Source organism: Falco peregrinus, chromosome 1, assembly GCF_023634155.1.
Source record: "Falco peregrinus isolate bFalPer1 chromosome 1, bFalPer1.pri, whole genome shotgun sequence".
Classification (NCBI taxonomy): domain Eukaryota; kingdom Metazoa; phylum Chordata; class Aves; order Falconiformes; family Falconidae; genus Falco; species Falco peregrinus.
In genome coordinates, this window is record NC_073721.1 from 39125320 (window position 1) to 39152089 (window position 26770).

The 26770-nt window shown below is 45.7% G+C and overlaps 1 protein-coding gene across 1 annotated transcript in view; it reads left to right on the forward strand.

The window, feature by feature from the left end:
• The window catches only part of SYNPO2L (synaptopodin 2 like), a 41748-nt gene that overhangs the window by 3175 nt on the left and 11803 nt on the right, over window positions 1-26770 (forward strand). The window contains exons 2-3 of the mRNA XM_005229739.3: window positions 13562-13713; window positions 16517-17178. Of these exons, the coding sequence (XP_005229796.1) occupies window positions 13562-13713; window positions 16517-17178 (814 nt within the window). The remainder of the gene's footprint in view (window positions 1-13561; window positions 13714-16516; window positions 17179-26770) is intronic.

Below are 26770 nucleotides of genomic sequence, written 5' to 3' on the forward strand. Positions count from 1 at the left end.
AAAGAAGATTTTTCTCCAAGAAAACAACTTCAGCACATACTCATAGAGATTCAAGTGCTGAAGAGAAAGACTCAATATCCTTGAAACAGATATCTGTATCAGTATTTGTTAGGAAAATGGGATTTTCAGTGGCCACATAAACTCTATAGAGTCTAGGATTATTTTGACTCTTGTTTTTCCCCCAGTAGACAGGAAATTGGGACTGAAGAGGGAGGAGATACTGAGTGTCTTACAAAGATTACTCAGGACTGCACAGTGGCAAGAACTAGCCATTACCCAGGCTAAGTTGCATCTTAAGTGAATGGAATACTGCTCAAGGATTAATAGCACTTCCAGAAAGGTATTAACTCAAAGTAGCTCTCACCCAGAGCTGGGTGTCATACCTTAAGCCTAGAAATACGAATATATATGTGTTTTACAATACTGGGATATTGCATAAAAAATAATTATGGAAAATATAATTCATACAAATCCATTTGAGGCTCAAAGTACACATCATTTTTCAAGCAGGACTTTGATTTTATAATTAATATTTAGGTCTGTTACTGTCCAGAATTTAATGGCATCCAGGTGACCATACTTTCTCACAGTCTTAAGGGCACCACCATTTAAAAAGTCTCCAAAGAAAGAATTTGCAGATCCTTACCAGGAACCCAGTGAGATCATGTCTGAATGTAAACTGCTTAGAAGAGAATAAACCCCCAGGAGTCATGGAGTAACCTAACTGTCATCCTCTCACTATGCAGAGAGTAGAGGTTTGAATCTCAGTTTTCGCCTCTTTGAGCTCAAATATCAACTCTTCATTCTTCTGCAGTTGACACCAGCAGGATGAAGTCTGGGCCAAAATGATGCCTGAAAAGCATCTTCCAAAACTCTTAACATCATTAACACTGTCTGTCTGGATATTTTAGGAGCCAAAGATGGGAATGATCCCATCACTACAGAAGCCTGACCAGGGATTGTGGCCGTATGATATAGCACAGAGAAACAGGGCAGTATTGTCTGTTTCTCTATGGGTTTCTTAGAGCTGGGACTTATGTGGATGAGCAATTTGCTCTGTTCGGCCTCCATCCAGGAGATCAGTGCCACTGGGCAGCACCGGGAAGTGTGGTCAGGGAGAGTTGTCACTGAGATTGAGCCTGCTTAGCACAGATAAGGTCACATAACAACGCGATGTTCATTAGTATGGCGAGGAATGTGTTGTTTGTGTATGGAGAGACAGATTAGACAAATGAGAGGGTTTATTAGTAAGCTGATTGCTTTAGCAGAACAGAAATATTAGCGCTTTGGTTCTTACAGCAAAACCTGTAGGTTTGGACAGAATGGAGAGGGACAGAACAGGAACATGGATGAATCTAGAGACAATGTGGTAAGAGATACAGGCTTGAATATCTGAAAGGTGCCTGGAGATAACTGAGTAGGTACAGCTGGTGTCTCAGGGGATTCCAGTGCTGTCAATTTAGGTAATTTCGACTTCTAGACTAGAAAAGTCATAGTAGTAACACTAAGGAAAGATGCTTACCCTTGGATGCCAAGTCAAATTGTTTCTGTATACCCTTCTTGATGAAAAAAACTGGTAAGAAGCTAATGTGGGAAATGAATCGAGTGTAACAAGTTATATATAAATGATATGCATTGTAGTCATGTAGAGATCCTGGAATTGTTAGACCAGACTAGGTTACCAGTCACTCCATGTCCTGCTTCCTTTTCCCTTTGTTTCCTGCACGTGTTTCAGAGAAAGTTGTAAGCTTCACCAATGCATCTCATTTTCTAGTAATGCAATGCGGAGGGAAATTCTTTCACCCCAGCTGATTATCAGCATGCTCTGTGAAGTTCATAAGAATTGGCAGCCATGGTGGTTTACCCCACACATAAACAGGTAATTATTTGTGAGCAGCTAGTGCTTTACTTGTCTGACTAAATCTTAAATGGTTTCCTAATGAAGATTTGATAACATCAAGCAGCTAGGCATTCCAAAGACTAAATGTTGCACAAGGTGGGATTTCCTGTCTGAGTCACTCATGTTGTATTGTAACGCCCTGCATAATTCATCATCTTCCATGATCAGTTTACACAGTCATAGAGTCTTCTTGCCTTTCTTCTTTCTAAAGTTTACATCATCACCATCTTTTTATTGCTTCTCTACATGGAGATTATGATAAAATCAATCACTAATTGCTGTTCTTGGTATCTTTTTTTTGGTTTTCCTGAAAATTCTTTGGGTCCACTGTATGGTCTTTTCTTTCCTTTTGTTTTTTGGGGGTTTTTTTTGGAGATGAGATGATATTTAATGACATTAGAATTTTTTCAACATTATTCTCAATGCTCTTCAAATACATTGGTGGGCCTCTCAATTGCTTGTTTCATCCTGAGATGTTCACAATGATGGCTGAAATTAATGTCTTTTTTCAAGTTGCAGCTAACTCAGAATGTACAGCAAGCGCAGGCATTTTAAACCATCCTTTCTAGTGCAAAGTATCCAACTGGCTGCAACTAAATAAAGTAAATGAACATGTTGAAAGTGGAGTGTGAGCCCATTTTTCTACCGACTGAAGGGATGGATGCATAGCTGTAGTTTAAACCATCTGACCAAGCAAAGGATCAATTCTAAACCTCAGTCCAGCTGGTACAAAGGGGTAGAAAAGCAGCTGGATCTTCACATGCTGGATCCAGCTGCCACAGAGCTTCCGTGCCATCTGACTCCCTGTGGGTTAGACAGGTTCAGGGACATGCCTAGAGTAAGATGCTGGAATTACATACTTGTGGACAGCTTCTTGGGTCATACATAACTAACTTCATGTTCAGGTAACCTTGTGGAGCCAAAGCAGCTCTGCCCACCTCAGGATCAGGGAAACACTCTTGCTTCTTCCAGCAGTGCCCAATAGATATTGAAGAAAAAGCTCAAATTGAAATAACATAAGCAAGACTGAAATGTCGGTATTAATTCCAACTGACTGTATAGTTCCAGATTTGTGACTGTAAATGTCTATTCCTTTCATCTTAAACTTGCCTACAAGAGTACACACTATTTTGTTCTACCCAAACAATCATTTGCAGTGTCTGGGTGCTAAAAATGTCTGATGTGTACGTGAATGATACCATACTGATGTGTATATGAAAGGGGTACCTCAACAATTCAGTCTTATCAAAACAGATATTGTAAGAGTGGTGAAACAAGAAGAAACAAAAGAAAATTTATTAGTGTCTGGGGAGCCCTCAGCTGGAAAGAATAGATAATTTTTAAATTAGGGTTGTATTAAAATATCAACTCAGTAATGAGTAAGCTGAAAGAACAGCAGACATCGATATGCTCAGCAGGCAGATACACAGCAGGATCAAACGTCAACAGAGCACATGAATAATTCTGCAGCAACGAGGAAGACTTGGAATACAGAGAACTAGAGAAACAAAGAGTAAAGAACCACAAAAGGAAAATAAAATCTCCGTTTTGTTCTTAGTTACAGCAATGTCCTTTCAAGCGAAATCAATTGAACTAGTGTGCATTCATGTTCGGCTTATTGTGATTCTTAATGAACCTTTTAACTCTTACGTGGCAAAGCAGATAAAGTACAGTGGGAGTTTACACTACCCCTTACCGAAATAAAGCTCATTTGGTATAGCTCAGTAGCTGTGGTGCACACAGCAACACAACACAACTAATCTTCAGCCAGAAATAGTCATCAGGGAAGAAAGATAAGCATAAAAAGCAAGAAACAAAAATGATCCACAGATGGCAAGATTTTTATTTTAGAAAGACTGAGGGAAAAGTACATGGTTCTGACATGTACAGCATTTCTTGCAAAGAGAAACTGTAAGTAACAAGAAGGTTCACCCATTCTGAAAAGTGAGTATGGGAGAGCAATACTATCAGGTTCCTGGAGGATTTCTTTGCAATAAGGATATGTGCATCAAATGCACTTTAAACAAAAAGCAAAATAGCTCATCTGAGAAAAGTCATAAGATGGGACATAAGCATTAAGCCCATAATCAACCAAAGCAGAAACATAACATATAACTATATTAGGGAAATAATTTTTACAAAGATGATCAGGGCAGCTTTAAGATGGCACAAGTGCATGCAAGCTTGCCTTTAGGTTTGTTTGTTGCTACAAAACAAGATTTATTCCATGAGGGAGAAACCCAGTCACTTACTAAACAAAACAAGGAAGCTACTTGTACCTCCAGCACAGTCTTGTGCACGAGTAATACTGAAGAAATAAGTGGAAACTGGAGGCTTTCCAGCTGGTACTGATAGTAGAGGAGAAAGGCCTGGGCATATTATTGCATCACAAGAGGATAAAGAGCCAGTGAAAATGATGCCTCTCTGAAAAAAAGGCAAATGTAAACAAATGAGCTTCAGGTAGCCGTATCTAACTGAGATAGGAAGGCACTGATGTTACTGTCTAATGCACAAGTGGGAATTCTCTAGAAACATCACACCTATGGAGCCAGACACTTTCAAGAAACATGAATGTAAAGTAGAGCAGCTGTAGAAAGAGAGGGGAGGAGAGACGGCTTCTTTCACCTAGCAAAAGGTTGAAAGATATAATTGCTGTCTACAAACAGATGTTGGGCAAATAACCAGCAGCACTGCTCAAATATAGGACAGCATTGTCACTGACCAAATGTGCACAAAACAACTAACCAGGGAGGTTCAGCAGCAACTTTCCAGTCTAGAAAAAGAACTGAAACTCTTCTGCAATCAGTTTATGAACTGGACTAAATAATACGGCACCTGAAACAACAGGGGATTAGCGCTCATAACTCAACAGGCTCCTTTCAGTTCCCTGTTTTGTACGAATACTCCGCAGCAGTGCAGTGAATTGTTAGGGGAAGCAGTGACGCAGGACTGTATAGCTTCTAAACCAAGAATTGTTTAGTCATTTAAGAGCAGTTCATTGCAACCTCCTTTTTACTTCTTTCTCACATATCCCCACTTTCTCCTGTATGTTTCTCTGCAGACAATTCACTGTTTCTACTGCCTCCTCTGCCAGCTACCCATGCTGCCTGTATGCCATCTCGCTGGTCCCTGTGACCCACAGCCTGGCTGCTCTGTCTCATTCACATGACATGTGACATTATTCCTGCCAGAGGTGCCAGCTCTAACCCAAATAGGCCTGATGGCTTCCAGATTGGCAAGCACCTTCTCTTCCTCTCCCCTTTTCAGTGGGCAGGCTGTTCTTCCTCTGTTTTCACAAATGTTTACTGTCACACCTAAAAAAGCACTGCTGGCAGCCTAGTCTGTATCAGTCACTAACGCTGGTTTTGGAGGGTGAAATGTGTCTGCCAGGCTGTGGAAGGAGTGCCTCAGGCAGCTTTGGGAGGGCTCCTGGGCATGTTTTATGGCCTGTCAGTGCTTAGGCAGGTGCCATCCTTGGCTGCCAGTGAGGGAACATGGGCTGCGGCACCTGTGGAACTTTCCAAGGAGCAGCTGGACCCAGGCAGTCACCACATGCTGGGGGAATGTGGGGGGCTCCACGGTTGCTGTCTGGCCAGAGAGCTGCAAGCTCTGCACAGCAGTGGGACAGCAGTGAGCAAGGTGCAGAGTTTGGAAGGGGACCCGAGCTCTTCCTTCCCAACAGAGATGAGGGGATAGGACCCTCAGGACAGTGATAAAAAGGTGGTCTAAACAGAAATCCAGGTTATTATGGTTGCAAATCATCATTGCTCGTTGTATCAGCTAATGGTTTGGTTTGCAATTCCTTGTGCCTCAGTGGGGCTTGGAGCAACCTGCGAGGGAAGTAACCTTACACAGGAACTCCCTCCCAAAATAAGTACAGAGAGCAGATCGTGTGGGTGGACTGGATCGGTGGTTATGCCATTCCCTCTAACTGTTAGCATCTTGATTTATACTCTTTGTTTACTCTCAGATAATCTTTAACCATTTATTGAACTATTCCTTTCTCACTGCCCAAGCCACTTCACTCTGTGTTTATTCTTTATTTTCGCTTCCGACCTTCCCTCCAAAGGACATGAGGCAATCATGCTTTTGACAAAGTGTGAACTTGGCTCCTGGTCTTTCATACATTACTGTCCTGAATTGTTTCTCCTCTGCTGTGTGACCACAGCTGTGCTGCCCGTTGCTTTTTGCTTGCACAAGTTGTCCAAGACTTCTGTTTGAAGAACACTGCTAGAAAAGCCTTCTCTCTCCTCCTTGCAGAGGTGAAGAGTCTGAGCAGTTTCATCTTCACATCCTATTTGCCTATTAGCAGGCAGGAGTCCTGGAAGATTCTCTTGACAGATGACTGTCATCAGTTGTGGTGAAACTATACAAGCTACATCTATACCTGGTGCATTCAATGTACTTGGGACCACTCTCTGGCACCAATGCTAGCTGCTACAGAGTGGAATGAAGCCAAGCAATTAACCTGTTCTCCCAAACAAGATGGCCACATGCAAGCTGCCCACAGGCAGTGGCTCTGGGTATGGTCTGTTCTAGCTCCCAAAGTATGCCTGGGAATTGTTCTGGAAAGCATTAGCTGGCCTGAGCCAAATATGTGCCAAGGATCACTTCAACCGTTTAATGCTACAGGCAGTTGTGGTCCAGAGCCCAGGTTCATTCGCTGGCATTATTCAACCTGCTGCTTGCTAGAACTACTGAACACATCTATGAAGGCTGAGCCTGTTTTTTTCCTGCACGTTCACACCTACAGGATGCCTTTGCTACAAGATATCTGTGCTACAAAATGCAAAGCATTGGAAGGTCTCTGTACCAAAGTTCCCAAGAAATTCCTTCAGGTGAATGGAGTACTTGTCTAATCCGTACCTGTGGCTGATCCTGTGCTTGCCACTGCAGAACAATGGTGCTTATCCTCCTCAGACCATTCCTGAGAGGCTCTCTTAGGGTTAGTGGGTGCTGCATTTTGGTACAGTAACCCACACTTACAAATATGGCGAATGCTCCTGTACAGTAACTTTTTGCAGACATAAGGGTTTTTTTGTTGTGTTCTCATTCTATCAAAATAGTAGTAGGTATGTCTTCCAGTTTGCCCTGTCTCAGTGTAAATACTGTGGAGGCGTATTATACTTAAGACTGCTGCTGTTCAACAATTCGTAGCAGCTGAAAAGAGTCCTCTGTTCTGAGTAAGGGTTTTATTCAGAGCTTGTATATCCTCCCTGCCCTTTAGAGCACAGTACCAGTGTGCAGTGCTAAGGCTGAGAACACCTTGTTCTGGAGGACTGAAGCCATGTCTCTGGATGACTCTGGCCTATGTTCAAGGCTGCCTCACTCTTTCTGTCCCAGTTCAGTGCCTGTCTCTTTAAGAAGACATTTTAGTGGCTAGATTTGCTTAATGAGCTCTAACTCCCTTAGATTTTGATCCTAAAATCTTTTATGTTAAAAGGAGCAAGGCCGAGCCTCTAGAAGAGGACTTACAGGGGACATGTATAAGCGTGTTTCTTCTGAACAGTTTCTTTTCTCCTGGCAATTAGATGTGGGCACTGGGATTCCTGCTTTTTGACAAACATACCTGTTCCTTCTGAATCCTTGCTTCAAAAAAACCCCTTGATATCCTGCTGTTTACTCTGTTTAGAGTAAAATGCTTATCAAGTACTTTTAGTACCTCTTCTGGTACATGTGGCATTATTGTCACTGGTATTACACTTCACTCACTTTTCAGCTAATCTGTTAGGTAACAGAAGACCATGGAGATAAAGCCTCTTTTTATCTACCTGCAGCCAACTCTGGCTAGATACTTGTTTGCAGCAACAAGTCCCTTGCTAAACCCTTTGCTCAGGCACAAAGAATGTGAATTGTTTGCAGTTGTTTATCTCTTCCCCCCACCGCTTGTATTAAGGCACTTGATTTCAACAGAGAGAGAAAACTAACAACCCCTGATTGCTTGCATTTGTTTTTTATCAGCTTGTATCCTCTGGTACAAATCAGAATTAAGACTAGTACACCGAAGAAGCTGTTCTCTCTTTCCCACACTGAACAGCATTATCCCCCTCACCAGTACACTCTGGGAAGTAACGTATTACAGTAGCCTCATGTGTACTTAATCGATTGGCAGCACCAGCATCCTCGGCCACTAGCAAGCTTGATCTCTAAACCTCTTGCCCAGAAGCCACCCAAGTCTGCCCTGCCACTCGAGAGACCTTCTTTCACCACCCTCCCTTGCTGTGTTCACCCCAGAAAGTGTGTGTACTCTCTCTTCTTTCTCTATACAAAGACTCCTTAATTAAGCTTCACTGTGGATGACCTGTGAAGTAGGTCTGCAGAGAGCTGGACCTACTTTACCAAGAGGCAAGTCATCCAGCATTACCTCTTAAACAGGAATACAGTGTTTGGTCAGGAAGTTATTGGAACTAAATAGAGAAGTGTAATTGTAATGGTTAGTGTAATTATAATGGATTAGAGTAAATATTCTCCTCTAAAATAGCTTCCAAGAAGAATACGGCATTGCCATGAAGATGTGATGTTATTCACATACCTAACAGACAAGGCACAGAAAAAGCATATTAGTGGATCTCTCTGTTCAGGTGGGCAGCTGAGACAAAATTTAAGAGCCAGAGCAAAAGACTATTGAAAAATGTCCTGATTTCCAAGCTCCTGTCATGTATGTCTCACAGTCTCACTGTTTTATTCAAGGTCACACAAAAAGTCATCCAGGTCTCCTGAATCCCACTGTAGTGCTTTAGCCACAGGGGTATCCTTCCTTGGACAAGTAAAGATGAAGCGTGGCCTTCGAGGAGAAACAAACTGTTCCAGTAACGAAAATGATGTCAATACAGAAGTTCAGAAAGAAGAGGTGGAGGGTGTTTGTTTCTGCTCTTGTATCTAGCAAATACTGCATTTGTGGTTCAGCTGAGTGGGAAGTTCTGGGAGGAGCAGACCCAAATGCTGGTCGGCTCCTGCCCGAGTTCATTCCCTTTTGGTAATGCTTTATACTGCTTTATACTACAACAAGGCAGTTCTTACCTCTCCATGGGAACCCTGTGACAGGACTACATTTCACATAAGGCTGGGAATGAAATTTAAACTGCCAGGTTGCCATGGAGTGTTGGACCCCATGGCATTGTAGCTGCTGAGGGAAGGGGGGCAGCTGTGTGATGAGAGGTGTAATCAGAGAGTGGAAAGGGCATTGGATGGGAAGATGAGCTGTACTGAGTATACAGCTCTGACTTGGCCTGAGTTTGCTAGATTGTTGCTGGAAAGATTTTAGGAGATGAGGGGAAGACTGATAATGTAATTTGCCTTCCTACCTTAAAGACTGAGCTCTCCTGATGAGAGGAGGTGGGAGGTGCCTCGGGGAGGCAAGAGGGAAAGTGGCACGAACCTATTACAGTTTATTCCTGAAAGGCACTGCAAACCGCTTCTGATCACCCACAGCGTATTTCCTTTCTTATGAAGAAGTGGTGCTGACCAGCAGGGAGAGTGGTTGCAAAGTTTCAAGACAGGTTCCCTGGGCTGTATTCAGGCAAGATGTGAAGCCACTGAGTTACTATCAGGATTACTCTATACTTAGCATCCCAGCGTGTGTTCACCCCCCACATACCAGTGTCTAAATATAGGCCCTACTGAAGGACAGATGCTGCCAAGTTGCATCTGACCCCCTCCTCTCTTGCATTCTGTTCCCGAAAGCCAGGCTGAATTCCCCCAAGACACGTCCAATAATCAGCATGTCCTTTTGTCTCCCCAGGGCTGTACAAGGAAACATGTACTGTAAGAGTCTGATCCCAACCCTGGCCTTCCTGGCCTCTCCTGGCACTGGCCTTCCCTTCACCACCTTTCCTTCTTCCTTTCCTCCTCATTTGCTGCCTTCATCGTTTTCCTTTTTTCCTCTCAGCTGCTTCTGTCCTTTCCCTCCTGTCTGGTTCAATATGATCAATGAGAGGAAGAGGGCACAGTAATGAAAGAGGATATGCACATGTATGTACATGTACCTAGGTGCTGCAGACACCCAAACCTCTCTGACAAGAGCTCTTTTGTCACAACAGAAGTCCTGCTGAGAGGGCAGTGAGAAGGACAACCTTCTGAGTAAATGTGTTTCATGACTTTATAGTTTCCATTTTCCACACTGATTTGCATTTCCACTAGCATAAATCAATGAGGCCCTGAAACTGGGATTCCCTAAACCCAGCTGAAATCCAAACAGGACATTCCTCCCATGTGAGCCAAGGTGTGCCATGGGGGAGTGTCCACTGAGGCATGGGGCGGAAAGTGTAACATGCAGTTAGTTATGAGAGGCTCAGAATGCGTGGAGTCCTCCCTGCAAAAGGAGAGGTCAATCCATGCAGTATGTGCTGGAAGAGCACAGCCCCCCAGGGCCAGGTCTGGGGCTAGCCCTGACAACTTGTCAGAATCCGTCCTTGCTGCCTCTCACTGGCACAAGAAAGCTGTCCGGGGATCTGCTACAGGAAGCAGAGCGGATTTCTCTTTGAAATGCCGTATTTCCCATCCTTTCCCATCTCGTCAGAACAGCCCCTGGGTGACACCTTCCAACCTGTCTGCAGCCTAAGCAGAAGCTGCCTGTGGGTGACGCCTCGTGCCTCACTGGGTGCCCAGGAGAGGGCATCTTTTGGACATGGGGAGCAAGTGGCTGAGCCTGAGGGCAGCCTGACCTTCAGGGTGGTCAGCCAGCCTGGCTTTCCGACTGGGCAGCCACCCTGGCCTGGAGCCTCAGAGGCTCAGTGCTGCCTTCGTTGTGAGTGAGAGGTGCAGGCTAGGGGCTGTCTGTCATTAAATGTCTTCGCAGAACCGTCCTGGCAGTCATTAAAAACTGTCCGGCTTGTGCTGGTCTCTGTCCAGAAGCTCTCCAGCCTCCTGCACACTGCACCCTGCTGTCACGGTTGTGGATTAAGTCCTGTCCTTTCTATATGAAGTGCTTTCTTCCTTCTCTCCCAGCACAATTTTCTTCTGCGTTTAGCCCCATTGTTCTCCTCCCTGGCAAATGCGGTGGGGTGGGGGTTTGTCACTAAAATGAAGCTGTGAATAGTTTTGTGTCCCTCTGCCCTTGGGAAGCAGGTTCATAAACTTCCAGGGAGGGGTTTATAAACCTGTGGGAGACGGACAGCCAGGAACATTTACATGCTGTTTTCAGGCTCTGTAGGTCTCTTCCAGCACAGGAAGAAGTCCTCTTTTCCCAAAGAGGAATGGAGACAGGGAGGAGTCTTCTCCTGGATTATATATAGAGCTAGTTTGCAGGCTCCTGCAACAGTATTGAAGTAACCATAGTTGCTTTAGTGCGTGGGCCTTCTGCCACCCTGATAAAATCTGAGCACAGACCAAGCCAGAGCCAGCACCTTTACTAATGGCAAAAGAAATGCGTTGCTTGCTCACCTTGCTCAGCCCCAGTGGGGCAGCTTGCGTCCCACCAGGTTTATGTGATCTAAAGGTGCCTGAAGCAGCAACACAGTGTCGTGAGCCCAGCCTGTCCCTCCCTGCCTGGGAATCCCAAACACTTGCCTGCAAAGTCCTGCACTGCTGTGGGACTAGAGGATCGCAGGAAGCTTATTGGCTCTGCTCTGGGTGGTCATCAGCCCACATCCCCTCAGTTTCAGTGAGCACGGAGGAGTACAACGGGATGTGAGGAATGCTCTGAGCACCTGCTGACAGCCTTTAACCCCCAGTTCCCTTGCTCCATAACTGGGAGAGATCCTCAGCAAGTGTGTTCCCATCCAGTGCTAAGCATCGAGCACTTGCCCATGGAGCAGCAGTTGGCCTTTTGGGGAATACCAGGAGACCCTCCTTCAGTTCCCTAACTCTCTGCATTAGCTGCTGTGTTGGTAGACAGTACTGGAAAACGTGTCTGCTAACTGTTCTCAGTTAACAGCTGCACCTTGAGGGAGTATCAGGAAGCAGCATTTATACTGTAACAGCAGAAAAGTGGTTCTTCAGCAGTAGTTCATTACAGACCCACACGTTCTCATTCCAGGCTTATATTAACAAGGAGAGAGATAAAGGACTAAAATGACAGAGGCTGATGGATGTGGCAGCTGGGATGAGCCAGACCCTATTTTAAGCATGCAGGCAAAATTTGGGGTCAAGCTGGAGAGGCTACAGAATGATAAAGTGCCAGTGAACACACAAACAACTGGAGCATAGCCCTCCTCTTTCCATCTTCTTCCCCAGCACCTCTCAGTCCTGTTGACAGGCTGACCTGGGAGGAGTGCTGCCCTTGCCTACTCAATATGAGCCAGCAGAGCTGAGCCCTGGGTGTGTGCACACCCCGTGGGTGCAGTGGGCCTGGGCCCCAAGACCGGGCAGCTACGCCGCAGGACCTCTGCAAGGCTCCAGCCCTCTCCTTTCCTGCTCCCCTCCTGCCCCTGCAAGAACAATGACAGGGCAGCAATCCTCTCACATCCATTTGTCTCTCCTGGGGCTGCCATGGGAGTGTGGGCAAAGTAGCTCGTGTGATTTTATAGCAGAGTCTGGTTGCCCAAGCAGCAAGGCTGTGAAATATGGGAGAAGGTGCCCTGCTGTGTGTGACCTCTCTGCAGGGGTCTGCCACAGTTTGTGTACTGCACCCTCTGTTAAACAGCTCTGCACAGATTTGTCTCCCACTTAACTGCGAGATCTGAAAAAAATATTCTAGAAGCGTCTACAAATCCAGTGTATTACTACCTAGGGCCTGATTGGCCCTGACCCGGTGTTTTTACTCGGCTGTTCTTTTATGTGCAAAATGAGTGCATTATGGGTGCCAAGCTGTCCTACAAGACTATCTAATTTCTTGCCTATATGGAAGAGGTCTGTGGTTTTGGGCTCAGTGGGCTCTTGGTTTTCTTGCTTGCTTGCTTATGCAGAAAGGCTAGGCTGGGTTGGGGGTTACAGTGAGAAGCTTGACTGATGGATGACGGAACAAAAGAGAGAGGAAACACTTGGTGTAAGATGGCCATGAAAGGCCAGATCTAGGAACTAGCCTGGAACTAGGGACCCAGACCACATTCTCAGATATAGCAATGCATATCCTGCACAGCTCCTGTTAAGGCTAAAGATTTACTCCAAGTTTACACTTGTGTAACAGGACATCATATGGCCTGATGCAGATGTCCAGAAATACATTGGCCAAAGCCATCAGAGCAGGAATCCTTGACAGCAGGCAGTGTCTTGGAGCCACCATCTCTTCCTGATGTCAGCTTCCCCAAGGATGGTACCTGCAAGGGCTCTGTGTGAGCATCAGGGATCATACCAAGGAAGCACAGTAGGGGTGTACAGAAGGACACACAGCCATGTACAGGGGTAGTCTAGGAAGAGTTCCTGTTCCCTCTCTGAAACACAGACTCCCTACACAACTTAGGAGATAGGGAATGAGAGGAGAAGAGCATGTAGAATGCTCTTGAGTCTTTCATCAGCACTGAAGGAGTCGAATTGGGCTGATGATCAGGTCAGGCCTATGCTCAGCCAAGCGACTCTTGGAATTAGCAGGAATACAGAAAGCGAAAGGCACAGCCAGGACTCGCCCAAGAGGACTGGTCCTCCACCTTGGCAGCACAGTAGTCTTAGGCCTCATTTTATTCTGTCAGGGACAGAGCAATAGAAGGGCCAGCAGGAGACAAGCAACTGAATGAAATAGCTGCTGTTCTTCCCTTCATCCCTGCCCTCTCTCTTCTGCCTTTTCAGATCCGGAAGAGAAGCAAAGCGTGCCGTGGAGGACTGTGGGAAAATGATGTGCTAGTATCTATCAATGGGAAGTCATGTGCTGGCCTCTCCCATGCTACTGCCATGCAGATCATCGATTCCTCCAATGGCATGCTCAACATCCGTGTGAAAAGGTAATCTGTTCCCAAGTGCCAGTGCTGTGACAGTGCAGGCAGCAGGGCAGCTTCATCCAGTGCAGCAGCTCTCCATGCCTAGCAGGGAGAAGGCAGGCAGGAAGCCTTTGGTTTCTTTATACTGTAAGGTGTACTAGAAGGACTTCTCCACGGCTAATGTGGCCATCCAAAAGTTTTGCACTGTCTCTGTGCTGCTCTCCAGAGTGCCTGGCCCTGGGGCTGAACTGACCCCAGACCTCCCTGCCCCTGCCCCTCAGGCTGGAGGGAAATATTTGCAGTGTGAGGGCTATGCTGCAAAGAATGAGCAATTTAGGCTCCAGGCAAGCAGATGCCATAGGGCAGTTCATCTCAGCAATTAACGGAGACTCCAGTTCATTCTGGGTAAATAACTGTTCTGTAGAAATGGATTTGACTACACATTGGATAATTGAGCCAAGACAAGATTATCCAAGTATTTGCTACAGCAGGCCATTGTAGTCTGACAGGGTGTGAACTGACTTCCACAAAGATAAGAGCTGTGTAGCTGAGTCCTTTTTTTATCCTCAGAAATATCTCTGGCAGTCTCTAATCCAGTGGAATACTGGAGACCAGGCTCAAATTTAAGCACAAAAATGGTCCCAGTAATGTCCCTGGTTCTACCTGTGCTAAGCTAACCCAGGGCATCAGTGCATGCTGGATGAGGATGCTGGATGCATGCATGCGCTACATCTGAGCTGTAACTGAATCATATAAAGGCAAAGGCAGCAAAGCTGTGCGAGGTCCCAGCTAGTCCACACTATTGCCAAAACAGAAGTCACCCTCAGGAAATAAGGCCTTGGTGAAGGGGGCTGGGAGATGTGATTTTCTACAGCCCCGAAAAGACAGAGCACTGTGAGCAGTGGGGAGGGAGAGCCACACTGGTTGCTGGCATCTGTAAAGCAGGGGCAGAGGTGGGCAGTGCTCAGAGGAGGAAAGCCCGATCTTCCCCTTGGCTTCAGGGAAAGCACTGGTGCCTTCTGATGTGCTCACCCTATACCCTCGTTGTGATTAGGTGGGATGTATGAGCCCTGAACAACGTGTCCAGAATAGCTCCTGGTCCCTTGCCAAGGCCTTATCTCACCCCATTGGGAGCCTATCTGCAGCCAACAGGTGCCTGGGCAAATTCCAATGGGCCAAAATCAGCACACTGTGAATTAGCAAAGTGACAAAGGCAGGCTTCTCGCAGCCCTCTGGGAGCCAACACTGGATGGTTTGGAAATAACGTAACCAGTTGGCTTCACCATGGGGTGGTGGTGAACTCATCAAATATTGCTTTCTGATCACATCTATTCCCACTTCATATTTATGTTCCCAGAGAAAACACCAACAGTCCTGTTCAGAAAGGAGGGGTAGCTGGATGACTGTGGAGCATGCAAGGCCATATGTGTATTTTTGTCAGTGCAGGGTGGGTGTGAAGAGAGAGAGGGAGGCAGGGAGAGAGACTGCCATCTGACAGTGTGGAACAAGAGAAACTGGCCTACAAGCAGTAATGCTTTTCAGTTACCTGGTCGAGTATTTAAAGAAGAGGAAGGACTGCTCTGTTTTGCCTGGGGAGCTTTGAGTTTGTTCCCAGTGAGAGTTCACAACAGCATATATTATTAAAAAAATAAACTGTTAGAGAAATTGTCCCACCCTTAGATTCCACAAAGGTTTGCATTTGACATGAGTATAAATTTTTCACAGTTTAGGATTTGGATCCAAGCCATGAATTCCACAGCTTTACAGAGGCAATTCTGTTTGCCTAGCTTCCCGGCATGCATGCTCAGGAGGCAAATACTTAGGCTCCTTTAAAACTCTTAACAAGCCCCGGTGACTCTGGCAAGGGAAGTTCCCTGCCCTATCTGTGTGGTCTGAGTCAAACTGCCATTGAAATCCAGACTCACTCTTGAGGAGAGGGAGGACAGGGTGGCTCTTCTCGCATCAGCATAGCCAGGTTCTCCCTCCTGGCAGTCAGCAAGGGCTAGGCTGCCCTGCCCCTGCCCTAGTCATCCTTCCAGCTGACTTACAGCCTGTGCCTAAGGCAAAGGCGAATGCCACCACGGACTGGGCTGGCTGGTGTGACTGTCAAACCCAGGCACTGGCAGCTAGCTTGCGAAGCAGTCCCGCAGCGAGCTGGCCACATATCCCGCTGGACTCCCACCACAGGACAGCAGAGTCCTACCCCCAGAAAACATACGGGCCTTTTTCTCTTAAGTATTTCCTAATAACTCCCAAGTAGAAGTCAGGACAAACAAACAGCACCGACTTCTTTGTTTGGAGCCCACTCTGAACGAAAGCAGTTTGGGGGCGCCTCCCCGCCCCCCCCCCCCCCCCCCCCCCCGGGACCGAAGAGCTGACAAGCTCCAGGATGCAGTCCCAGCTGCAGGAACAGCTGGAGGGCAGTGTGGTGGCTGAGGCACCAGCTGTGCCCCCGGCAAGTGGCAGGCTGTGGGGCTACATCCCGCAGTCCTGGGGAATGTTTGCTATACAGGAATTCACCTCCCCAGGAGAAATGCCTGGGGAGCTGATTAAGCTGGCTCTGCAGATTTTTGTGCTCTTAGAGCATTCTGATTTTCAAGTGTTTAACACTTAGTTTTCAAAGAGCCATGAAGCAGAAAATTAGGAGAGTGTGTAGTTGATGTCAGAGAAGAGTCTGCCCTTGGTGTCTGCATTTCAGGTGTCTGTACCACCCAAAAGACACCTGAAACAGCAGCTCAATCCTTACCCCCCTCTCACATGTGGGAGTTTTCTTCCAGCTCAGCCCCACCAACCAGACCTTGCTCACTGCTTTTCCTTCTCCCCACAGAGTAGTTGGTGGGGACCAGACTGGCCCACGGCTCCAGCGCTCTCCTTCTCCAGGGCAGCGAGTGCGCTCCCCACCGTCCCCGCTCAACCCCCCGGCGCAGCTACTCAGCCCTGAACTGGCAGGAGCCCCGGCCACCACACAGCCCTCGCAGCCTCGGAGGTCACAGAGGCACCTGGAGAGCCTTACCTCCCCGCCGGACAGTGAGGCCTACTATGGTGAGACAGACAGCGATGCCGACAATGTGGCCCAGGAGAAGCACCGCCGGGCTCGCAAGAGGAGCCCACGCTCACCACCCGATAGCATCAACAACAAGGCGGACGGGCCTCAGGATGAGGTGTCCTTGTCCGAACAGAGCGGCTATGAGAGCATGCCAGAGGCTGCTCTGCAGGAGGGAGCCGAGGTGACCAGCTCCAGCGGGGTGGCCAAGAGGGAGATTGCCTGCCCACCTGGCAGCCGCACAGACACTCCTTTCTCGGAGAGCGAGGGACAGTTGCGGCCACCATCAACAGAGGGACGGGAGCCTTCTCCAGAGGCAATGCTCCTGCCCCATGCCACCAAGGCTATCCGGGCAGAACGCCATCTCATCCCCATGGTGGGGCCAGTGGAGCACCCGGTTGATGAAGACCTAACTACCACTTACATGGAAAAAGCCAAGCAGGCCAGTAAGTCCTCTGCACCCCACCACTCACCCATGCCCTCTTTCTACACTTGATTTCCTTCCAAAAGCCTCATTCCTGCAAATGTCAAGTGGGTTATCTCCTCTCTGTCTTGGGAAGAAGCAGTGTCAAGTCCAGCCTGCAGGGAATGGGGCTTCCTATTGCAGCTTTGCACTGGGGGCTACCCCACCCAAAATGTCCCAAGGAACAGATAAGAGAAATGGTCTGAGATCTGGGAGTCAGTCCCAGAAGCTGCAGCCACACAACCAGCTGTGCTATAGTACCTTTATGTTGTGGAAACAGGGTGGAGGTCATTGGTGTCTTCAGTACTTTGGGCTGAAGAAGTCTCAAGGGAAATCATCAGGAAAGAAGTTGAGGGTTAAAGTTCTCAGGCCTGGCCTTTCAGAGATGTCACAGCAGCTCGGTTTGTCCCATAAGGTATCTGTGTGTCCAAGCACGGGCGCTTGTTCTGAGGGGGTCCCAAGGACCCCACTGTTCAGCTCAGCTCAGCTCTGCATGGGCACAGAGGCATGTAGTACTACGCATGGTTAAGGACTGAGTAGATATAATTTTCAGCCACTGTAGCCCTGAAAGTGGTGTCAGTAGCTCATTTATTTCTCTCACCCTGTCAAGCTCAGAGAGGGATTTGTCCATATCAACTTTCAGAGGATGTTTTCTGCCCAGGCACTTACTCTAAGCAAGAGTGTCCATGTGGGGCAGCAGCTGGTGAGCTCTGGTAGAATTTATTGCTTTTTTGGTATCAGCAGTGGAGGGCTACCAGCAAGAATGGGCAGGAGCTGGTAAATCAGCTGCTGGAACAGCTCCTTGTAGTGGGATCCCTGCTAGCCAAGACCCTTCCAGGTGGAATAAAGTACTGAAAAATGTAGTGTAGTACATGGGTGATGGACCTGAAGTGATCTTAATTGTGAATCTTTCCTGGTTTCTGCTACACATGGAGTATTTCAAACCCAAACATGAAGGCAGCACAACATGTTACCTGATTTTACAGTTGTGGTGTATCCAATAATATTAAAACCAAGGTAATCAAAAACTTGTTTTCATACGAGTACTTCAGTGTGCAGTGGGATTGACTAATTTACACTTTTCCGAGCCTAGAAATAAAGCAGGTTTTTAAAAAGTGACTTAGCTGAGGGACAGAGTGGGAAACAGAGACCCAGAAAAGTTACTAGACTGAATCAGAAATAAAGCACACAGATTCTAACTTCTGATTCTCTGCTGCAAATGCCAGACATTCTTCCCCAGGCCCGATAATATTGCAAGGCAATTGTTAAGCCTCTCTTTTCTCTTTTCCTTGGGCTAAACATTCCTTATCTGTTCTGCCTAATGGATCCTATAAAGGTAACTTTCAAATCTAGACTGCTTCTGTCAGGCAAGCTTCCGTCTTACTGCTCTGCCCTGTGTTGAGAGGAGACTTGCCTGGGTCCCTTATGCCTGGTGGTACAGCAGACCTGGTGCCTTGTACTATTTCATCCCAGTCTTTAGCACTCACTTGCCTTAGGACAGCAAAGAAAGTAGCAATTCCAGCCTCCCTGAGGATGAAGCTATTTTTTCCCCCTTTGAATAATGTACAAGCATGAGGTGAATGTTGAGAAAGGCATGTTCAGCTGCTCCCTGCCACCTGATAGTCCTAGCAGTGGATGAGCAATTGCTTTACATCGAGACTTATTTCCATGGACAGCGTCAGTACAGAAGGCTCCCAGGAAAGCCATGTATTTAACGCAGAGCATTTCTGATGGCAAAATAATATCCCATGGCAGAAGGTGATGCAACTCTATTGCCAGCTAGAGGTAGGGTTCCCAGAAGCACTGCAGACTAAGATAACATTTTATTCTCCTATTACCACTCCTCTGCTCGCCCCCCTTCTGGTTTATGTTTGGCCATGGGTATCCTTATGTAAGAGTTACTCTGCCTCGGATGGCAACTCACATGGCCAGTTTGGCCTTTTCTTGGGTTAGGAATCTTGACAGTAAATGTGAAAGCAAAACTCTATGTCCTGATCATGCTGGAGCACAGATGCTATTAAAACAAAATTAATGATCAGCAGCCAATAACACTGTGAAGGAAAGAAGGAAGGAAGGAAGAGGGATGGAGGGTGTGCATTATGTGGTGAACAGAGCTAAGGAGCTGGAATACCTGGAATAAACACAGGTATGTATTTATGTCTCCCACAGAGGCTGCTGAGCTGCACTGGCTCTGTGGGGAGGCTGCCTGCAGAGGAGCTATCAGCATGGGGAGCACATGGTACATACAGCATCTCCTGCCAGAAAGATGTAGCCTTGGCAAGGATGCTTGGGCTTGCATTGGTTCCTACAGCTGCTCCAGGCTCCCACAGAGCCAGCAGAGTTTAAAGTTCTTTTTCTCTGCCTTTCCTTAGCAATACCCACAGCATAGTAGCCTACTCTGCAACATGGAGACTCCTGGGTTTTGCTAAACAGGAATGCAAAATCAAGCTCGTGGGTTAGAAGCTAGGCAAGTTTTTAAAATCTGAGTTACCAACAGTAGGTGACTTGGATGATCAGTCATGGGAGCCTGGGGCTTGATATATATGCAGTAGACATTTAAGGACCATTCTGACTACCTAATCATATGTTTGCTTTTTGGAGCACTAAGTATCTAAATATATTCCCAGTGCACCTGCTCAGCACACCCGCCATGCCTTGCCATCGCCTTCTCCATTATGGCTCCCATTGCTGCACCACAAGAATGTGAAAACCTCCTTTTTGGTTTGTTGGGACTGTTATCCAGATAGTTCCTCACCTTTTCTTTCTAGAATGTACTCCTTTCTCATGCCTGCTCTGATAGCCAATTTTTGGGGTGTTTCTCTTGTCTTTTGTATTAATTCTTTCTAACTTTTCACTGTCATTTTGAAGCTACAGGGACTTTTCCCCTCTCCCACCTGTCCTTGTGCCTCAGGCAAACAAAATTGCAAGTATAGTATTTCTAGATGAGTATCTGGAAACATCAAATTTCTAGATGAATATCTAGAAACATCAGATTTCTAGATGAATAATTGAAATCCCTGTACAAGAACAGAGTTACATAGTAATCGTTTGCACACCACAGAGAGTAGCAACTGACATTCTTCACAGCTCTCTTGCCCTGCAAGGATCTCGTTAGGTTGCTACTGCCTGTCAGCTCTTGGGTTTTCACAAACTTAGGAAATAAAAGATCAGAGCTATGGATCTTATCTCCAGAGCTTTTGTGGACCTTTGTCCTTGCTGCCTGCCTTCCAGAGCTCTGAGCTTTCCAGATCATAAGGAAGTTGATTCAGCCCCCCTGCCACCCCTTATCTGTATGATTTTCCTTTGTTTCTGATGTTAGCAAATCTGATCTGGGCTGACTGTATACTGTCCTCAAGAGGAAATGCTTCCCATATTCCTCCATCATCTTTCTTAGTCTTACCATGATGGTTGTTACTGAATCATTTTCTCTTAATTTTCATTGGATTGACATTTCTCCAGTACATTTTTTTTTTTTTGCATCAACTCCACCAACTCCTTTCCATGCCTTTGCTAAAAGGATTCACACGTGGCAATTGTTGGAGGTGACACTGCTGTCTAACACCTGCCTTGCATCACAGTAACACAGGAGCAAATGGAGCTCATTTATTTACACTAGGCAAGGATTTGACTCTGGGAGCAGAACACTGGGGTGGCAAGTACCAACAGTCCGAGATGAGGATTTGGCAGTGGGTGGGATGGAGCAAGATAAGCAGAGGGAAGAGGGAGCAGCAGCTGATGGTGCCACCTCACGATGCCCAGCATGTCATCAGTTGCTGAGCTGTGCTTCTCCTTTCCCTGCAAAGACACAAGACCTTAGAGCTCCTTAGGCAACAGCCCTTGCAGTGAGGTCTGTGCCCATCTCTTTCCAAAGTTCCTGCCCTATTTGCACATTGGTATTGGCTCATTTTTTCCAGCCTGTGGAATAAGCATGTACATCGTCCTAGCTCTCCACAGGACACAGGACCTGGACATGCCTGCTGAAAACCCACTCAGTATTGCTGATGCAGGCTAGCGGGGCAGTGTGGGGAGCCACACACCACCCAAATGTAGGGAACTTGGGAACTTGCCCTACATGTAATAGGACTTCAGTCTTCATTGCTGCCCAGCGGCTACTATATGTCCTGGTGTTTTGCTCAGTGGGGCAAGAGAACAGCCAGCAAACAGGGACTCTTTGCTTTACTTTAAAGGAACTACAGGACAGCATTCATACTTGTGAATAGCCAATATTTTGCCTAATCTGAAGAAACAAAAGTATAAATTTGTTTCCTTCCCACAAAACCAGTAACTTGCTCTATTTAAAGAGGTGATTAATCCCTAGGGAAACTGGGGAAATCTAGGGCCTCAGTTCATCATCACTGTAAAGGGAAAAACTACATCCCTTCCTGAGATGATTTCTGTGCTGCTTGGACAGTGTGGAAAGAAAGGAAGAGATAACAAGTCAGAAAATACAAGTGAAAAAAAATCTGAATGAGTTTCAGGAGGTTAGCAAGAAGCAGGAGCTTTTGCCAGGGAGAATCAGACTACAGCTGTTGCAAGTAATTGCTAGTGACGCTCTTTGGTTTCCCATAGCTCCTGCAGTGTCCTCCTCTGCTCACTCCACCCTCAGAGCCTTGGGATCCATCTGTAGCCAGGGCTGCTGCTTCTCCTCAGCCACCTGTCTTCTCTAAGGTGCACTGTATTTTCACCCCATCCTAAATTGTCTCCCAGGGACAAGGGGCTTAGGCTTTCTCACAACTGGAAATACCAATGGCTAGGAGAAGACAGACACAACAGGACAGCAGTCTAGTCCTAACTTGCTATCACACTGTAGGAATTTGTGTCAGTGCAAGAAGTGCTTCAAAATATCTCAATTTAAACTTATCCACTGGACTATTTTTAGTTCCTAGGACTCAAGAGCCTCTCCATGTACGGTAGGGGAAGGGAGGGAAAAATGGGTGGGGAAATTTCCTCCTCTGCTTTATACGGGCCTGGCTGCCTGTGCAGTGTCATCAAACTTACTGCATTCCATATCAGAAAAGGAAATCCTTCTTGTTTAAAGCGGATGTACAGCAGCATCACTTGATGAGATAGGATGCTTATAAATAAGTGGCCTATTCATCAGCGGGTCATACAGATTACCTCTTCCAAGAGTGACCACAGTCACATTTCTCTGCAGAAGAGGTGTGTGCAGCAAGCCATCTATCAGCCTGTAACTATCAGTGTATGTCACAGGAGCTGTGAATGAGAGAAAGTGCCTAAATGGCAGTTTGAACTTACTGCACCACATTTTCTACTTGGCTTTCAGCTTTGGCAGTTGTGACTCCAATGATGACAGTTACATGGTGGTTAGGCTAGCTTACTGGTTTTGCCATTCACTACAATCTAGAAGACCAAAAGGTTTAGGATAGTAGTCAACTGCCCCCATCCTACCTGGTTTAAAGTACAATAGAAAAGCATTCTCCTCAGCCCAGGAGATTCAAATTAATTGCCTGAACTATCGATCTTACAGGAAGTCTGTTCCTAGCTGTATGAAGCAACGCTGAATAACCCTTGGCTCTTGCTACTCAGTGACAACAGCCTCCATGGTTAAATCACAGATGGAGAGTTTGATCTCACTTCAGCATGTGCTAAACTTGAAATTGCCTCCACTTGAGAAATCAATTTACATACACTGGTGTATGCAGTCTAGTTACAGACCTTCACTTAAAAATATCCCACTTAATAACTAACATTCAGGTTTGAATTCTCAGCAGCTTGGAAGGCATTTATTAAGGAAGACAACAGTGAGATAAATACCGTGCATCTGGAGCCCTCTTCCTCCAGACTTAGGCTTGAGTATGGCATTTGAGCTTATGCCTTTTGGTTTATGTTCTTCTATCAAAAGCACAGAGGTGATATTTTCAGGCTGATGTATTAACTGTTTGGGCAGAAGACAGATTATAAGCTAGTGTTGTCTTTCTTGTCTGGTGTGGATGATTTTTTTGTTGTTTCTTGAGCCATCTCAGAAATTGTCACAAGTCATTGTCCATTTTCCTCAGGCTCTCTTACTGGAGACTTCCACCATCATTCCCTTGGGCATCACTCTTGTCCAGCATTTCAGAGTAGATACTGTGGGTTGCAGCACTAGAAGGCTTGTAGGGCTCTGCTCTGCTTCACCTTTATACCTCACTGCTATCCTGCTGTCCCAGAGCCTGACCGAGACATGGATTTAGCTGAACATGTGGTTCTCAAGATAAATCTAGCTGCATATAATATTCTGTGGAAGGGGAAAGATCTTCAGGTTTTTAAGATGTTTGGAGGAAAGCTGTATGTGATCCCTGAAATGAAAAGGTAGATACTCTCTTTTGTCCTAGTATTTCCACTATATGAGATGTCATTTTGAGCATCTTTTTAAAACTATCAGTTACTCAGGTATTACTTCTTTATGTTATTATCATCAGTGCAGGGACTGTGACTCTGAGTCATAGTTCCTTGGACATGGTCAGAGGTCATTCATCATCCCGCTGCTGCTGAAACGGTGTCAGCAGTTCTGAACTCACACTTCCATGGTCCTTGCAGGGCCCCAGCAAGGGATTTTTCAAAATGTGCTGCCACACACGTTAAGTTAACATAGCTTGTCCTTGCACATGCACTTCTGGAGTGATTTTGGATGTGTCAGGCTGATGGGGAACAATGGGATTAAGCCAAAATTTTGCCAGTAATTCAGATCTCAAGGTGATTAGAGCAATAATCACACTGAAACAACTATATCTATGACCCCAGGCTGTCTTAGCCAAGTTGATAGTTCCTAGGTTCCAGGATTTTGAGAGCTGAATTGAAAGAAATAATGCAAATGGGCAATGGGAATCGCTCTCCCTGACCCATCTTGTTTCTATCAGTTCTAAAAGTGACATGGGACTTGCTGACAAGGTTGGGACAAGTCTGCTCAAAGACAACACTGAAATAAGACAAAATGATAGTTATTGGGGAGGCAGAGGCATAAAAGGGTGAGGCATAGAAGGACTTTGTCAAGGGGTAATTAAACAACAAAGTCATTGCTCAACAAAAGTGAGAGATAATTAGCTAGGAAGGAGAAAACTCAACCTGACAAATCATTGTTCTTCAGTTTCACTTCAGTTCATCGTAGGAAGGGAGATCAGTTTGTTGTGAAACCTGTAAAGCTTCACCGTCATCAATGTATCTGCTGCTTTCGTTAACCAAGAATTTAGCCCGTTGTATAAAAGAAATAGGAGCAGGAACGGGTGCGAGTAGATTCAGCGTATCTTGATACACTGACTATACTGAAAGGACAAGGCTAAATCGTACTCTTTATAGAGGTGAAATGTAAGGAATTAGTGAAAATTTTATCAGAATGATCATCAGTCTTTGATAAATACCCTGGAATAACGGGAAGGATTTCAGGGGAAAAGACCAAGAATAGCACCCTTCTTACAGACAGGCTCCGGGGATAAGGAAAAAAATAATAAAAAATGTTTAGCTTCAGTTAGGTGAACAAAGTAGTTCTTTTGAGCACACTTTGTGGAAAACAAATTGATCAGTAAAAAACACATGGACTAATAAAAACTAGAAAAAGAGACAGTCTTTGACCTGTTCAATAAGATAAGACTTCATGGCTAAAGAAGTAAGGTGGACACAGTATATGTTGGCTTCTGTAAGATATCTGATATGGTTCCACATGACTTTTTCAACGAGAGAAATATGGATGAGATAGGACTACTGTAAGGTGACTGCACAATTGGCTAAGAATAGAACAGAAAACATAACTATTAATGGCTCATGATGTCAGATTAGCTAACTGGCTAAGTTGGTAGTAGTGTTTCACTGGGCTTCTGAATCTAACAGGACTACCTCTATATTTTCAGCCATGGAGCTTTAAACACTAACATGTCAATCAAATGTCCTCTCCACCTCAATGTTATATGACGGGTGAGGAGACAGATGATTAAAAATCCCAACCCTCCTCTCTTCTGTCAGTGGATCTTGTCCTCTGGCTGCATCTAGACAGAACAGATAGTATGTGCTGTGGGACACCCCACAGCCCTGAAACTGCTGCTATTCAGAGCTGGGACCTGTCTGGGACACCTTGCAGCTCTTCTCTGGTCTTTCTTCCCACAGAAACCCAGGTGTGTGCAGGACACAGGGGAGGGAGGTGAGTTACCTGGACTGAGGACCTCAAAACCACTGTCTTCCTATGTGCTTTTTCAACTGCAAATTCCTGCTAGTGAAGCTTTTAAAATGTTTTTTGTTTCTCTTGAGTGTGTTGTACCTAGCAAGCAGTAACAGGAAATAGCAATAATACCATTTTTAATGGATGGCCTGAGGATTCAGTGGAGATTGCTGTGTATCAATCAGCAGGTGACATGAGGCATGAAAGGTACACAGTTGTCTCATGAAAGGCTGGATTTTTAAATGTAGTAGGAGCTTGACTGGATGCAGAAAAGGACTAAAATCAATTGGATAACAAGAATATATGGCAAGTGCTACAGGATTAATCAAGTCCACAGACCCAGATGGTAAGCATATGCTTGTCTATTACTAGAGAGTGGATGCTGGAAACACTCAAGGACAAAGAGACGATAAATCAGTGGCATCCTGCTGTCAGACATCAAGCAATTTTGTGAGCAGCAGAATTAACAGATCCTGGTGTCCTTTTAATTTATGTGTTGTATTTGGTATCTCCTTCTCCCATGTCTAGTAAATGCAAATCTGTCTGATGTCTCTCATATTCAAAATGAGAATTCATAATCTCTCTGTTGTGTGCGTTCTTTAGTTTTTGGTGCGTAATTAAGACTGCAGTCAGGCTTTCTGCTTCCTATGGTGCGGTCTATCTCCTCCGTCCAGCCACCTATCTGCACGTAAACTTGTTAGGAGCATTGTATCTTTGTGACTTCAGACTCCTAAAATTAGCAAATGGGCTCAAAAGCTATTAGCATGAGACAGGTAAGATCAAAAAACATGCAGCATGACTGCCTAAACCTTTCTTAGGTAATCAGGCTAAAACTGCAAAAGACAGATTCACTAGTGCATTCAGCAGGTACTGTCCTGGCAAAAGAAAGCTCTTCTTTGGCAATCTTGTCACAGGAGACTATGTAGGGAATAGTGAGCTGTCAGCACAACAAAGTTGGCTATGTGTGCTACCTTTTACACTGAGGACACATTCCCATCCAGCTCAGGAAGAAAGGCAAACTCTGACTCAGCTGAGGGAGATTTTTCTGACTGAACAAGCTACTCAAGTCTCCAGCAGGGTACCCTGAGACTAATATACTGCAGCCACGTACAGCTCTGTTTCCACACACTCTTTGCCTAGCAGAGCTCTTCAATAGCAGTGTGGGAGCCACAGAATGGCTAACAGTCAAAAATCTTCAAAATGACTGGGCATGTTTTTTCCCATGGGCTGTCAATTCACCTGCAGAAAAGCTTGTTTTCCATTTTTCTAACACCAGGAGACTGCAGTGGGGCAGTGTCTTATTGGGAGCTCTTAAAATCACTAGCCATTTAAGAACAAATACTGGTTTAACAAGTACTTAACTATGTTTTTAACCTCAAATACATGCTTAAGTGTTGCAGACCTGAGTAGGACTGAAGCATTTATTTGC